General features: G+C 59.9%; 1 protein-coding gene across 1 annotated transcript; it reads right to left on the bottom strand.

Annotated features, from left to right (window-relative positions):
* Nucleotides 1-453: 453 nt before the first annotated feature.
* Nucleotides 454-11475, bottom strand: SCN2B (sodium voltage-gated channel beta subunit 2). Its single transcript, XM_036324165.1, has 4 exons — nt 11214-11475; nt 2974-3140; nt 2561-2771; nt 454-1890 (listed from the first exon to the last, which is right to left on the bottom strand). Exons 1-4 carry the CDS (start codon nt 11281-11283, stop codon nt 1691-1693), a joined length of 648 nt encoding a protein of 215 aa, XP_036180058.1. The 5' UTR covers nt 11284-11475; the 3' UTR covers nt 454-1690.
* Between the last annotated feature and the right edge of the window lie 3642 nt (nt 11476-15117).

The following is a 15117-nucleotide window of genomic DNA, read 5'->3' as shown; positions in this document are numbered from 1 at the left end:
CCGAGCTGGTGGCCCACACGCCCTGTGCCTGGCCCCCAGCCCCCTTCCCTGGACTCTCTTCCTTCTTCCCTAACTCCAGCCCTGGCAGCAGCGGCTGCACAAATGGAATTAGATGCACCACAACAATTAATCTTGCCCCCCACCCCCACCCCGTGCTGGCCTGGCGGTTCCCAGCTCCGTATGGCTTTGTGTACAACACCAGCACCTACACAGGCCTGGCACACGGCAAATACTCAGTAAACAGATGTTAAATGGAAGTGAATTACACTGAGCCTCCCAGATGCTCACTCCCCTGATTGGCCATCTGACGGGCAAAGGCAGAGAGCGGTCCCTGAGACTGTCACTGTCCTGTCCCCACCCCTCCCCCAGGCTCCTTCCCGCCCTGAGCTCTGCCTCCCTGAGTCTGCGCAGGACCTGCCCTCCCCCCCCCCCCCCCGGACCCCAGGAGGAGGCCCACCTGGGGCAGGGGAGGGGCATGCCTGCAGCTCTGTCCTCATTCCCACACCCCACCCCCGCCGTGGGCATCCCCACTCAGGGGAGGAGCAGGGCATCCCCTCCCCTCCTCTCCCGCCAGGACAACTATGGCTGTTCATTCAAACTGTAGGCTGACGGCCAGAGGAGGTGCCCGGGCCCTCACTCTGTCCCCCTGAGCCTCGGTTTCCCCGTGTGCAGTAGGAGTGATGTGGCTCGTTGGCCTCTGGGGGTCTCCCAAGGCCTCTCACCGCGCCTCCCTCTCCTGAGATTCCCCTCAATGTGCGTGACGTGAGGGCGATCGGCTCCCACAAACGCCCCTTCTTCCCCAGAGAGTCACGGCGGGGGTGTAGCCCAGCTCTAGACCGGACACGGCCACGGCCACGGGCTCCCCTCATGCCTCCCTCAGGCCTTCCCTTCGCGCTCCAGTGGAGCCGAGGAAAACTGCTGGGGGCCTGGGATGGGCTGTGAGGCCGGTCCCTCACCCTGCGCCCTGGGCCCAGCTCACTGGCGCCCCCTCCCCATCCCTCCGCTCACTGACATGTGCCTCCTGCTGGTGGGCACTCTGGTGGCAGGAAATGACCACCACCTGGAGCACACGCCCGCCCGTGACCGTGACTGACCGTGACCAGCTCCTGGCCCTTCCGTACTGTTCTCACCAAAACCCCCAGCATCACAGCCAACAGAAACCACCGGTTTCAGAGTTCATCCACGGAGGAGAGGGCGGAGCTGGGCGCCCGGACCGGAGTCTCCACTCGCCTCCATCTCGGCTTCCCTTCGATGCCCTTGCTCGTGCCCACCCCGGTCTCCAGGAGCCCATCAGCACCCAGCCTGCAGGGCTGCCCGCAGGAGCACGCAGCTCAGGGAAGCCCCGCCACCCACAGGTGCCTCTGAAGCTGCCCCCAGATGAGTCCCGTGAGAGCAGGCAGGCTGCTGGACCCCTCCTCCACTCCCCCCTGCCCGCTGGGCGCTCACACGGCCTCCCCTCCTCTCAGGGGCAGCGGGACCCCTTCTCCCTCCTCCAGGGCCCTCACATCCCGTACTCCACGGCGGGCTTCTCCCATGAGAGAGGTGGGTGACTGGTGCAGTGGGGGGACAGTGAGGGGTTGGGAGGCGCAGGCCGGCCCTGGGGCCTGGCCCAAGAGAAGCGCACACCGAGGCGGGGGCACACTGCACAGGAGAGCGGGGGCGGGGGTGGGCGCGGGGCCGCCGGCCGCCGCTACTTGGCACCGTCCTCAGCGTGGCCCTCGCCGTCCATCTTGCCCTCCTCCTCCGTCTTCAGGTCATCGGTGCTCAGCTTCTGCTCCTTCTTCCTCCTCACACACTTCACAACCATCAGCACCAAGATGACCACGGCCAGGAAGCCTCCGACCGAGGCGCCCACGACCACGGCCACCGTGGAGTCCCGCTCGGGCGGCTCTGGGGAAGAACAGGAGACAGACGCTGAGGGCCGGGCTGCAAGGGAGCCGCCCTCTGGCCCCTGCTCCCAGGTGCGGGCGTCCCAGCGCTCCTCTCCTCCGTGGGAAGAACTGGAGGAAGAGCCTCATCCGCCCAGGCCATGGGCCTCTGAGCCCCCCCCCGGATCCCAGGGCCCTGACAGCCCAGGGCCGCAGGAGGAGGCGGCGGGGAGGGCATGGACTTGGAGGTCAAGCAGACCCCATGGGAGCCCTGGCTGTATCTGTGGAGAGCTGATCTCAGATGACTTCCTCTCCGCCTCTCTGCCTCCGCGCTTATAAAACAGCAGCTCCTCCCTAAGGCCTCCTGAGGGTGAAGGAGCGGCTGCAGCTAGAGCTCCGTCCTGGACCTGAGACACATCAAGTCCCAGTTCGCGGAAGCTGCTAGAAGGATTCTGAAGATCCTGATCCTGATTGACAGCATCATAAGGACTCTCGGAGTCACGCTCCCAGGTCTCTAAGGACTGGAGGGAAGAGAGCAGGTGCTGGGACCACCCTCAGCTGTGGCTCCCCAGCGCGCCCCTGCAGGACAGACTCCCAGGGGCCTCCCCTGGGCAGCAGGCGAGAGTAACGGCCAGGACCAGCCAGGGGCCTGCAGCCCCGCGCCCTCGCCGCTCCCTGCCCTCGCCGCTCACCCTCCATGAGGACCCGCAGCTGGATCCTGCCGTGGCCGCGGTGGCGGTCGGGCGGGTTCAGGATGTAGCAGCTGTAGAGGCCCTCGTCCTCCGGCTGCACGTTCCGCAGCGTCACGGACACGTCGTACTTGCTGGGGTTCCCCGAGAACTCCACGCGGTCCCGGAAGCGCTCCAGCTTCAGGTTGATGATCTTCATGCGGAACTGGAGGAACTGGGGGTGGCGAGGGGCAGGCTGAGGGGGTGGCAAGCCCTGGCGAGCGGGTGCCTCCCCCGAGCGTTCTTACTTGGAGACAGGCCCTTACCTCCAGACCTCCACCCCTCCCCGGGCCGGCAGGACAGCACACCTTCCGCCCGAGCAGACGGCCCCAGGTCCGGTCCAGGCAGGGCAGGGGCTCCACACCCACCAGACTCACCATCTCCTCGGAGCAGTTGCCGCACTCCTGGTAGGTCCAGTTCAGGGAGAAGTGCTTGTGGTTCACGGTGTAGCAGGAGTTGAAGGTGCAGGCCAGCCGGGCGTCGGAGCCATTGAGCACATTCAGGGTGGTGGGCACCGTGACTTCCATGCTGCGCCCTGGCGGCACTGTGGGCAGAGCACACACTGGTGAGGGCTCTGGCTGATGGGGCCAGGAGGGGCACGCCCGCCACCTGGTGGGATTGGGGCCGGGAGGGGGCACGCCTCCTGCACCTGGTGGGAGTGGGGCTGGGAGGGGGCACGCCTCCTGCACCTGGTGGGAGTGGGGCCAGAAGGGGACATGCCTCCTGCACCTGGTGGGAGTGGGGCTGGGAGGGGGCATGCCTCCTGCACCTGGTGGGAGTGGGGCTGGGAGGGGGCACGCCTCCTGCACCTGGTGGGAGTGGGGCTGGGAGGGGGCACGCCTCCTGCACCTGGTGGGAGTGGGGCCGGAAGGGGACATGCCTCCTGCACCTGGTGGGAGTGGGGCTGGGAGGGGGCATGCCCACTGCACCTGGTGGGAGTCGGGCTGGGAGGGGGCACGCCTCCTGCACCTGGTGGGAGTGGGGCAGGGAGGAGGCATGCCTCCTGCACCTGGTGGGAGTGGGGCCGGGAGGGGGCACGCCTCCTGCACCTGGTGGGAGTGGGGCTGAGAGGGGACATGCCTCCTGCACCTGGTGGCAGTGGCCTGGGAGGCGGCCCTCCTCCTGCACCTGGTGGGAGGGAGCAGAGCTCAGCAGAGGCGTCCCTTATGGCTGAAGTAGTCAGGGGGTCATGGGAGGGTGGGGAAAGCAAAACTCCAAAGGGGTAACAGATGTGGCCTGTGTGTAAAGTGGGGGCAGCACAAAGCTGGGGTAGAGAAACCAGATCCCCTGTCAGCCAGGGACAGACAAGGGCCCACACCTTTCCCAGGCAGGGCAGGCAGCCCTCTGCCCGCCGCCTGCTCCTGGCTCTTGGCCCTCCGTGCTGCCTGCTCTGCTAGCTGCAGACCCTGGAGAAAAGTTTCCTTGTGCTGCCTCAGTCTCCCCGCTTCTCCTCCACTCCCAGCCACCTCCGTGGAGCGGGAGCCCTTGGGCTGAGCCAAGTGTCCCCAGCATGTCAGACAACACCTCCTGACATTTTGCACCCCAGGCCCCTACTTGCCTCACCCTAATCCTGGCCTTTTAAAAAATATATTTTTTTATTGATTTCAGAGAATAAGGAAGAGAGAGAGAGAGAGAGAAAGAGAGAGAGAGAGAGAGAGAGAGAGAGAGAGAGAGGAAAACATTAATGATGAGAGAGCCTCCTGTTTGCTCCCTACCTGGGCATGTGCCCCGACTGGGAATCGACCCATGTCCTCCTGGTTCATAGGCTGACACTCAACCACCGAGCCATGCCAGTCGGGCCTAACCCTGGCCTTAATTCTAAGGTTCTTTGCCAATATTGTCAAAACCTCATCCCCAAAGCCTGAGGACAAGCAGTGCCCTTCAGTGTCAGTCACTCTCACTCCTTTACGACGTTGGTAAACCACCCACTGTGCGCTGAGCCCAGCCTGGGAGACTGTGGGCGAGGCCGGCCCAGTGGCCGCCGCGTGGAGCTCGTCCTCTCGGGAGGAAAGGACGTGGGACTGTGCCTTTGGCTGTGAGACAGGTGACAGGTGTAAGAAATGCAGCCAGGTGGGGGTTGTCTGTGGTTGGGAAGGCTGCCCGGAGGCGTGTGGGTGCCCCTGGCTGAAGGGAGGGAGGGAGCCGCTTGACATGCTGAGGGGATCAGTCCTGAGGCAGGAAGGTCCCAGGAGCTGGAGTGAGCTTCCTGTCTCTGAGGCACCAGGAGCAGAGTGACCAAGGGGCAGACGGGGAGGCTGAGGCCCCAGGGTCAGGCAGGGACCGAGGCACAGGTCCATGGGCCAGACAGGACTTAGGGTGGAATTCCTGGGGGTGAGTCAGGAAGCCACGGGACTGGGAGCAGGGCCCTGGGAGCAGGGGTCTCTGTGGGAGCTGCACTGACGTGGAGACCTGACCAGATGTGAGTTCAATCCCCGCCCTGCCTTCCTGCCCTCAGTCCTCTGCGAGACCCGGGCAGGTCCCTCCCCTCCAAGCCTCATCCCCGCCCCTGAGGAACGCAGCTCCTGTTGCTGGGAAAATTAAAGAAGATGAACTGTACAGAGCACAAAGCGCAGTCTGCCGGCAAAGGGAGCTCTCAGCCCTGCTTCCCTAGACAGGAAGGGCTTTCGGACAGTCCCCTGCAGAGGGCGCCTTGGGCACGACCCCTCGGGACTGTTTTCCAAGCTGCTCTGTTGTGCAAAGCTGTGCCTTTCCCCCCCTCCCCCAGCAGCCGCTGCAGCCCTCGGCTCAACCCACCCTCAGCAAGAGGACCCAAGGCGGACCTAAGACCAGGCGGTGCTCCGAGCTGCTGGCCCAGGAGGTCCGGACGGAGCCCAGCCGGAGGGCTCAGCAGACACCTGCCAGGCAAGCCCGGGGGGCACGCTGACAGGCTGCCTAGGGGGCATGAGCTGGGCGGCTGGGCGGACCCACCGAGAACACAGCCCAGGCCCTCTCCCCCTTCATAGCCCGGAGGGAAGCGCTGGCTTGCTCCAGGCAGGGAGGGCGCCCACCACGCCCCCCCGCCCCCCCGCCCCCCCGCCCCCCCCCCCCCCCGCCCTGCAGACGGGGCGGGGAGCGCAGAGGAGCCTGGCAGCCTCGTCCTGAGCTCACCACCCTCCCAAAAGCTCCCTGCTTCGCTGGCACCTTCCCTGGAAAGGCCAGCCCCGTCCCAGGCCCCCCACTCCCCACCCCCTGCCACATCAAAGGAGCCCCCAAGCGACACCAGGAAGCAGGGGCTGCCAGTCTGGCTGGCCCACCCCTGGCCCCCATCCTGCCCCAGGCCACAACCTCAGCCCAGGAGAGCTGGAGCCCCCAGGCAGCACCTAGACGCCCAAAGAGCCGGGACCTTGCCATGTAAGAGGGCAGAGCGCGAGGTGAGGGGCTGTCAGGAGGGGCAGACAGAGAGGCACAATACAGGTCCGTCCCCCAAACCCTGACAGCGGGTCCTGCGGAAAGCACTGGCCAGAGAGGACAACCACCAAGTCCCAACTCAGAGGAGCCCAGAGGAACCTCAGGAATGGGGGTCCAACCTGTTGTCCTGCCAACGGGGAAAGGGAGGCGCTGCGAGAGACACGGAGGATGGGGCGAGCTGGGGCCAGAGCCAGTTCCGGCTCCTAGTCCAGGACCCACCAGCGAGGCCTCAGGGGGCGGGGGCCGCAGGCCCTCCTGACACACAGGAGCCGCCCCAATGCGGTGGGAGCTGTAGGAGAACCCTGGGCTGGTGAAGCCGGTGCGTCAGGGAGAGCGAGTCCCCGGCCAAAGCCCGCGAGGAGGCAGTGACCTGCCACTGTGTCCCAGGCCCTGCCCAACCCCTTTAATCCTCACCACACTGACACCTCCGTCTTCCAGAGGAGAAAGCTAAGCACAGGGCAGGCCCATGAACAGCCGAGTTAGTAAGTGGCAAAGTTCGATTTGAACCCAGGCCGCAGGCCCCCCACCGAGGGCCGAGGGGCTGAGGCTGGTGGGGTGACTGTTTCTCCAGGGGTCCCAGGGACCTGACCTCCCACTGTCTACACAGCAGGCGCGCCCCTCGGGGCAGCTCCCAGAGCGGGCGGGTCTATTCCAGGGACCTCCCTCCAGGGCCACCCACAGTGCTGCCGGTGGTCTGTTTGAGACCAGGTCCGGGGCCTGGTCTCCTGAGTTCCAAGTCTCAGAAAGGAAATGACGCTCACTGGGGGCAGTGAGCATGTCGCTTCTGATCTCAGTTCCAACCTCCCTGGTGCTGGGCTCCCCATTTCCTCCAAGCACATTGCCCCCACCCCCGGCCCTGTCCCCCACTGTTCTCACCGGCCCGTCCAGAGAGCACACAAAACACACAACTGTGCCTGTCTCCCGCCAAACAGTCACCGCAGAGGCTAGTTACTTCTCTCCGTGCCGGCTTCCAGCCTCAGCAAGCGAGGAGCTTGGTTTATTTTCTTTTTGGTTAAAGAGAGGCCCGGCTGCGTGCTCATGGTTGAGCATCAACCTGCGAATCAGGAGGCTCCTGGTCCAGGCACAGGCCCAGGTTGTGGGCTCGATCAGTAGTGTGGGGCGTGCAGGGGGCAGCCAATCAATGGTCTCCTCTCATCATTGATGTTTCTATCTCTCCCTCTCCCGTTCTCTCAGAAATCAATAAACATCTATCTATATATATAAAAACCTAAGTGACCTTTATGACCAGATGACGGGTCAACAGGTACCTATGACACACACTGACCACCAGGGGGCAGACATTCAACACAGGAGCTACCCCCGGTGGTCAGTGTGCTCCCACAGCGGGTGTGCCGATCAGCCAGAAGCCAGGCTCACAGCTGGTGAGCGCAGCTGTGGCGGCTGAGACTCTCCTGCCTCCATGGCAGTGCTACCGAGCAGCAGCGGCAGCAGGCACAGCGGGGCTGGACCAGGATGAGCTGGAGCAGCATGGCGCCCGGTCCCAGCTCGGGCTCCTCCCAGGACGCCTGCCGCTTCACACACTGCTACATCCCTCGGGGGATGTCGGACTGCCGGTTTCAGCCTGATACCCAGGGATCGGGCCGAAAGTGGCAGTCCAACATCCCCTATGGGGTACCAGATTGTGAGAGGGCACAGGCCAGGCTGAGGGACCCCACCAGTGCACAAATCCGTGCACCGGCCTCTAGTATATTTAAGGAAGAGAGAGAGAGAGAGAGAGAGAGAGAGAGAGAGAGAGAGAGAGAGAGAGAGAGAGGGAGGGAGGGAGGGAGGGAGGGAGGAAGGAAGGAAGGAAGGAAGGAAGGAAGGAAGGAAGGAAGGAAGGATCGGTCTAAGCAGAGACATTGCCTCCCTGACCGTTGGACCCACAGTCTCCTGGGGCAGTCCCTGCCCCTCAGACCTGTCCCTCCCCAGCAACCAGGAGGCAATTACCCCAGACCTTCCCTGGCTCCTGGCGCCCTGGACCACGTCCAGGTGCTGCGCGGCGCCCGCGCCCTCTGCCAGCGGCCAGCCCCGTGCTTCCTCCACGCCAGGGACCGGGCTCTGACTTCCCTGGAAACACCGCCCTCCTTCACGCTTCCCTTTCACACCTTCCCCCGTGACTTTGCCTAAGCTGGGAAGCGAGTTCACCTCCCGCACCTGGGGCCTCCCACGTACCCAGCAGATGCCAGCTGATAAGGCGTCGCCTGGGTGACGGCCCCGCCACTGCCTGTGCCCACACTCAGCCCCGCCCGCCGCCGCCACAGGACGGAGTCTGCATGGCACAGGGGCCGGAGCGGGCTCCAGTGCCCCCAGCTGGCCTTGGGCAGCGTGGCTAACCTGCCAGCGCCTCGTGTGGCCTGGAAATGGGGACGATAGGAGAACACCACCCTTCGCTGCTGGGAGGCTAGCTCAGTCGCAGTATGAAGCTCACTGCAGCGCCCGCACAGTCAGCTGCTATTCTTTTCTTTCCTTTATTATCATTTTTAGTCCTCACCTAAGGATATTTTTCTATTGACTTTTAGAGAGAAACATCAGTGTGAGAGAAACACATTTATTGGTTGCCTCCTGCATGAGCCCCAACCAAGCCCAAGCCAGGGAGAGCCTGCAACCAAGGTACGTGCCCTTGACTGGAATCGAACCAGGGACCCTTGGTCCACAGGCCAAGGCTCCATCCCCTGAGCCACACTGGCCAGGGGTTAGCTGCTATTCTTATCACTATTATTGCTGTTGTCACAGCATTTCACTGCTGGGTTGCTATTATTTGTCCTGTGCCTAAGTCCCTCCAGAGGCTCCGAGGAACTGATGTTTTTTAAAAAAATATGTTTTTAATGATTTCAGAGAGGAAGGGAGAGGGAGAGGGAGAGGAAGAGGAAGAGGGAGAGGGAGAGGAAGAGGGAGAGGGAGAGGGAGAGGGAGAGGGAGAGGGAGAGGGAGAGGGAGAGGGAGAATCAGATCAGCTGCCTCCTGCACGCCCCCTACTGGGGATCGGGCATGTGCCCTGACCAGGAATTGAACTGTGACCTCCAGGTTCATAGGTGGACACTCAACCACTGAGCCACGCCGGCCGGGCCGATTCCTGTTTGCCTCAGCATCCCTGGCCCCAGACACCATGTGGCACCCGGTGGGCACTCGCGGGCGTCTGCAGGAGGAAGGAAGGCACGGTCCCGCCCGCCGTGTCGGGGTCCCCCCCCAGCAGCAGACACCTGCGGGGGGCTTGAGCGGGGACCAGACTCCACGGGGGGCTTCACCTAGCACCACCCAGATTTTGGTGAGCGCGCCAGTGACCGCAGAGCCAAGTCAGGAGCAACTCCAGGGAAGCCCAGCCGCGTGGATCGTTTCTGGCGGAAAACTGGTCTCACGTGCTTCTGTCGTGTGGGCAGCGGCTGCCCGGCACGTCCGCTTTGCCAGCTCTGTCCTCCCCACACGCAGCCCCTGGCCGTCTCCTCTCTCGTCACTTACAGCGTCCCTCCCGCTGAGGGCGATGCTGCACGGCCTCCCCAGCCCCGCTGTCCACCTCGGGGAGCCGGCGGCCTCCCACAGCGCCTCAGCCACGCCAGCGTCTCCTCCCTCCTCCTCTTCCACCAGGCTTGCAGAGGTGTCGGCTTCCTCCCACCACCTGCCACAGCCAGGCCCGACCTCTTCACCCCAGAATCCATCTTCCCCTGAGCCACCTCGTCCTGGCCGTGAGCCGCTCCTTTCCTCACTAGACAGGCTCTCCAGCGGCCTCCCCAAGGAGCCCTCACTCCCCAGGGAGCCCTCACTCCAAGGCTGGACCTGTGCTGAGATGCTTTGGCCATTAGGCTCATGTAGCAGTAACGCTTCTTGAACACCGGGGGCAGCAGAGGTCAACAGTTCAGGTGTTCAAGTCTCAGCTGACCTTACCCTGGTCCTGTGACCTCCGTGGGCACGTGGCTTAACTTCTCTGTACCTGTTTCCTCACTGTAACACGAGGGTGACAACAGCATTCACTCCTCCGATCACTGGCCACCGTGGTGGGCAGCGCCGGGCACAGGAAATGCTTCCATAAAGGTCACCTGGTACTGAGCACCTGCTCGCTTATCCTCTCACAGAAACCCAGGCGGCAGGTGTTCCCCAGGCTCCCAGGAAGGGACTGAGCACAGAGCCATCCGGTGCCCTGTCTACGGATAGGAAGTAAATGACCAAGGCGGCCTGGAGCCCAGATCGGCTTCCGCAGCTCATCTCTGGCACCGCCACACACTCCTGCTCTGCTGGTGAGATGTCTAGTAACTCGGCAGAGCGGACGGTCTCATGCGCGGGCTCCGGGGCGAGCCTCTGGCCAGCACTCCGGCCAGACAGGCGCCCGGCAGCGAGAGGCACTGCGCAGTGCTCCTGGGACAGCCCGGGCGCACCTCAGCCGCTGCACCAGCAACGGCGACGTTTAGGAGCGAGAATGAAACTCCCGTAAAGCAATCTAGCGCTAGCTCTCCAGCCCACCTCCCACCAGAAGGTCCATGAGTGGTCTGATCGGAAATTAGCACTTGGATCCCTGAACAGGGCAGTCCGCATACCCGGGCTGGACCGTTCTTAAAGGGCCACAAATTCACTGGCCCGTGGCTTCCTTCTTTTTTTATTTTTTTATTTTTTCCTCCTGATTCCTTCCCCTGACCCCTCCTCTGCTCCCTCTGGCCCAGTGCCGAGCAGCAAGCCTCCTCCCACCCAGAGACCGTTCCTCAGCCAGCTCCCCCGCCCCCACCACACACACACACACACACACACACACACACACACACACACACGTTTCAAAACGTCAGTGGTTTGGGTTCCAGAAAGCCAGACAGATTCAACTTGCTGCCTGCCCCACCCCCCCTCCACTGCCCCCCGTCTCTTCTAATATCATCATCCACCAGATTCCAAGGGCCAGGGGCACCAGGGGGACCCCTGAAGGGAGCATTAAGTCTCAGCACCCCACCTGTGCAGCAGCTCCCAACACCCACAGCCTCTGCACATGGAGCTCCCCCTCCACACACACAGGTCCACTGCAAAGCTGTCCAAACACAAACTGCCTCCCCAGACGCCTGTCAGCCCTGAGCAACACTCAGCACTTCTGAGCCAGCGCTGCGCAGTCCCCAGCCGCCTCGCCGGCCCCACACCCCCTCCCCAGGACGGGAGGGAGGCAGGTCTGGGGGCCTCCTCCGGCTGCACTGGGGACCCCCTAAGCATGCGACGCGCGGTGTGCAATCTGACTTACCCAGAGAGAAAAAGAGACCGAGGCCCGTGAGGCCGAAGGCAGGGCGCGGGACCCAGGCATGTCTGTGCATTTCCAGAGCCTGGCAGCCCTGGGAGGTGGGCGAGGGCGGCTGAGGGCTGCACGGGAGGAATTGTTAGGGGCCAAAAAAATAAATAGGATACCCGGGTGTACTACAAGGACACACACAGCGTTAAGGAAGCTTTATTTCCATCTCTCTAATATGGCCGGCCTGTCTGTTGCTGCTAAAAAGAACGAGGGAGTGTGTGAGGGAGAGCGAGAAAAGGGGGATGGAGTAAATCTTGCGGTTGTTGGATTTCAAACGGCAGGTGGGAGGGCGTAAAAAAGTCTTTCTGAAAAGAAGCAAGTTCCCCAGAAATGTTTACCCTGGAAAACAAGAACTAAAGCAGACCCTGCCTTTCTTCTTGGTTGGGTTTTGAAAGCTGTTAGAGGAACCCCTTTGTTTCAAAGCTGCTGTAAGGGTGAGGGGACACCCCCAAAAAGGAGACACTTGTTCATGTTATTTGGAAAGCATTCGGGGAAGTGAGTCAGGAGACTTTGGGGGAAGTAGGGACTTCCTCATTATTCTGGCATTTTCACTGAAATCAGAGTATGTCAAAGCGAGCTGGTGCGAACGCACCTAAGCGGTCCTACAGGGGGATGTAAGGCACATCCACAGCCGTGCGGGGAGGGGCCACGCCAACCTGACGAGCTCGGGGAGGCTGCGTGGCGGCCGTGCCACCTAGAGACCCAGAATAACCACAGAAGATGGTCTGAAATGAAAACTGTTTAACTGAAAGCCGTTTAAGGCAGGTGGCCACGTCCTCGGCTAGACTCTTCCCTGATCAGGCCGATCTTTTTATTGTTGAGAGAACACATATGTTCCCCACTTTCCTCCCTTTGCCCCCCTCTGCCAGCTCCCGCCCACCCCAGGCCTTCACCACACTGTGGCCTGTGCCTGTGGCTGTGTGTGTGCACGCACATCCTTGGTCACCTGCTCCCCCCACCGCCCCTGAGAGCTGTCGTTCTGTTCCAGGCGCCGTGCCTCTGGGGCATTTGTCAGTTTCTTTTACTCATTAGATTCCACACATGAGGGAGATCACGTGACACTTGTCTTTCTCTTACTGACTTGCTTCACACGGCATAATGCTCTCCAGGTCAGAGATCCTTCATTGTTACTGCTGCATAGTATCCCATGGTGTAGATGTGCCACGGCTTTTTATCCATCACCTGCTGATGGGCACTTGGGCTGTTCCAGACCTTAGCTATTGTAAATTGTGTTGCTATGAACATAGGGGTGCATGTATGTATCCTTTCTGATGGGTGTTTCTGGTTTCTTGGGATATATTCCTAGAAGTGGGATCACAGGGTCAAATGGCAGCTCCATATTTAATTTTTTGAGGAAACTCCATACTGTTTTCCATAGTAGCTGCACCAGTCTGCATTCCCACCAGCAGTGCACGAGGGTTCCTTTTTCTCCGCATCCTCGCCAGCACATATCAGTTGTTGATTTGTTGATGGTAGCCATTCTGACAGGTGTGAGGTGATACCTCACTGTGGTTTTAATTTGCAGCTCTCTGATAATCAATGACTTTGAGCATTTTTTCATGTTCTGTACATTCTCTTTGGAGAAGTGTCTATTCAGGTCTTTTGCCCATTTATTTTTTTTAAGTTGGGTTATTTGTCTTCCTTTTGTTGAGCTATATCAGTCCTTTATATATTCTGGAAATTAACCCTTATCAGATGTGTCACTGGCAAATATGTCCTCCCATTCCGTGGGTCGCCTGTTCATTTTGTGATGGTTTGGTGTTTGCTGTGCAGAGCTTTTTAGCTTCATGTAGCCCCCCTTGTTCATGTTTCCCTTTGCTTCTCTTGCCCTAGGAGACGTATCAGCAACATTTTTTTAAAGATAGAGGAAAAGGGTAATAAGCCAAGGAAGATGGCCGTGTTTGGAATGGAAAAGGCAAGGGATGCTCCCCTACAGCCTCCAGGAAGCAATGCAACTCTGCCTCTGCCTTGATTTTCGCGACGTGAGACCAGTCAGACTCCTAACCGACAGAACCGTAAGATAATAAGTTTGTGTTGTAAAAACCAAACAGCCCAGCCAGTGTGGCTCAGTAGTTGAGCGTCAACCCATGAACCTGGAGGTAATGGTTTCATTCCTGGTCAGGGCACATGCCTGGGTTTTGAGCTCAATCTCCAATCCGGGGCGTGCGGGAGGCAATGGATCAATTATTCTCTCCCATCATGGGTGTTACTATCTCTCCCTCTCCCTTCCTCTCTCTGAAATCAATTTAAAAAAAAACACACAAAAAAACACTCTCCAATGGTTTCCATGCTCAAATAAAGGTCACTCTTTACCTTAATGGAGCCTGTCTGTGGTCTTTTGCATCTAAGATAACAGGCCTTTGGAATGTCAGGGTAACTCCCTTCCTCCAGACCCCTCGGGGCACAGCCACTGCACCAGAGCAGAGACTACAAATGTCCTTGTTGTTACTTTTATGTTGTTAACTGTTAACTACTATCCTGTACCCACTGTTAGACCCAAGCGAGGACGAAGGGCGGGTACAGAAGGTCACCAGGGCAGAAAGCTCCAGGTGCCCAGCAAGGGGCAAAGCTGGGAAAACAAGCACCTCGCCCCAGGGTGACCTCTCCTCCCCTCCCATGTCACTTGTCCTGCGGTTTGGACCCCGATCTCTCATATCCCTGGTGAGGCGGTTTAGACCCGACCTTCGCTCCCTAGAGATAACATCGAGGCCTCAGTTGCCTTTCGGCACCAGGCCCAGAAAAGCAGCAAAACCAGACAAGTGACACCGTGGCTGCCTCAGGACCAGCTCTACTGACCAATGACCCCTGGCCCTGGTGCTGACCAATCAGCAGAGACCACGACCCCTGAAAGCTCACCTGGGAAGCTGATGAATTTTCTATTAAGGCCCTGAGCCCTCCCCTAAGATTCCCACCTGCAAGAGAGAGAGAGCTATGCTCAGAGCAAAGGACCCCATGTGCACTCTCCCTCCAAGGAGCACGCCTGTGCCCTTCCCTTCCCCTCTCCTTCCCCCACAGGCACGTCTCCCCCAAACTCTAAGGGCCCCCATGAGACTGCAACCAGGGAGCCATGGACAGTGGTAGCTAGTCCAGGGCTAAACCCCTGAAGCGGTCTCCAGTCCCATCCCCTTTTCCTTAAATAAATTCAATTTTCTTTAATCACCATCTGAGATGCACCACCAACCTTAACCTTTCACCCCCTGTGTATGTGTCTGTCTATCATTTCACTTTTTATCCAATCCCAGAGATGCCCTCTCCTTCCACTTTGCTTTCTCCCGCCTCCCTACCCTATCACCAATGGGTCTCCTGTGCCCCACTTATGTCTCCTCTGGTGGTTGTAATGTATAAAACAAGGTGGGAAGCTGCCATTCCCTGGGGCGTTATCTCCATGAAGTGAGATTTTGCTTCCCTGTCCACAGTTTGGCTCAAATAAACTCACAAAAGTTCCCCACAGGTTTGAATGTTTCTTACGTGGGCAGTAAAAAGACATTCCTGAGACAATTGGGGGGAAATGCATATAGTCTGTGTAATTGATTATATTAATGTAAGTTTATTAATTTTGTTAGGTATGAAAAGTGTTGTGCTATGTGCTCTGAGAGCTTTATCTGTCACACGCCAGAAATTTTACAGGTAAAATCATATGATGCCTGGAATTTGCTTGGAGATATTCCAGGGGGACAAGGCAGGAGGGAGGTGGTGTCAGTTGTTGGAACTGGTGGTGGGTGCCACGGTTCATGACACAGTTCTCTCGTCTGTCGCATATGCTTGACATTTTTCTTTAAAAAGGAGGGGAAAATAGGCTAATACCAAGAGTAGGAGAACTTGGGGTGGAGTCCCAAGGGCCTCTAAGCAGAGAAGATCA

The sequence above is a fragment of the Myotis myotis genome, unplaced genomic scaffold (assembly GCF_014108235.1).
Source record: "Myotis myotis isolate mMyoMyo1 unplaced genomic scaffold, mMyoMyo1.p scaffold_m19_p_10, whole genome shotgun sequence".
Taxonomy (NCBI): Eukaryota; Metazoa; Chordata; class Mammalia; order Chiroptera; family Vespertilionidae; genus Myotis; species Myotis myotis.
The sequence above is the reverse complement of the archived record's forward strand: the minus strand, read 5'-3'. Positions and strand labels throughout refer to the sequence as shown.

Coding starts and splice junctions, on each gene's coding strand:
- SCN2B (XM_036324165.1), bottom strand. CDS start 11,283: ATGCACAGACATGCCTGGGTCCCGCGCCCTGCCTTCGGCCTCACGGGC. Junction 2,772..2,973: donor GCAACTGCTCCGAGGAGATG/GTGAGTCTGGTG, acceptor CGCCACCCCCAG/TTCCTCCAGTTCCGCATGAA. Junction 1,891..2,560: donor GCTGCGGGTCCTCATGGAGG/GTGAGCGGCGAG, acceptor GTTCTTCCCCAG/AGCCGCCCGAGCGGGACTCC.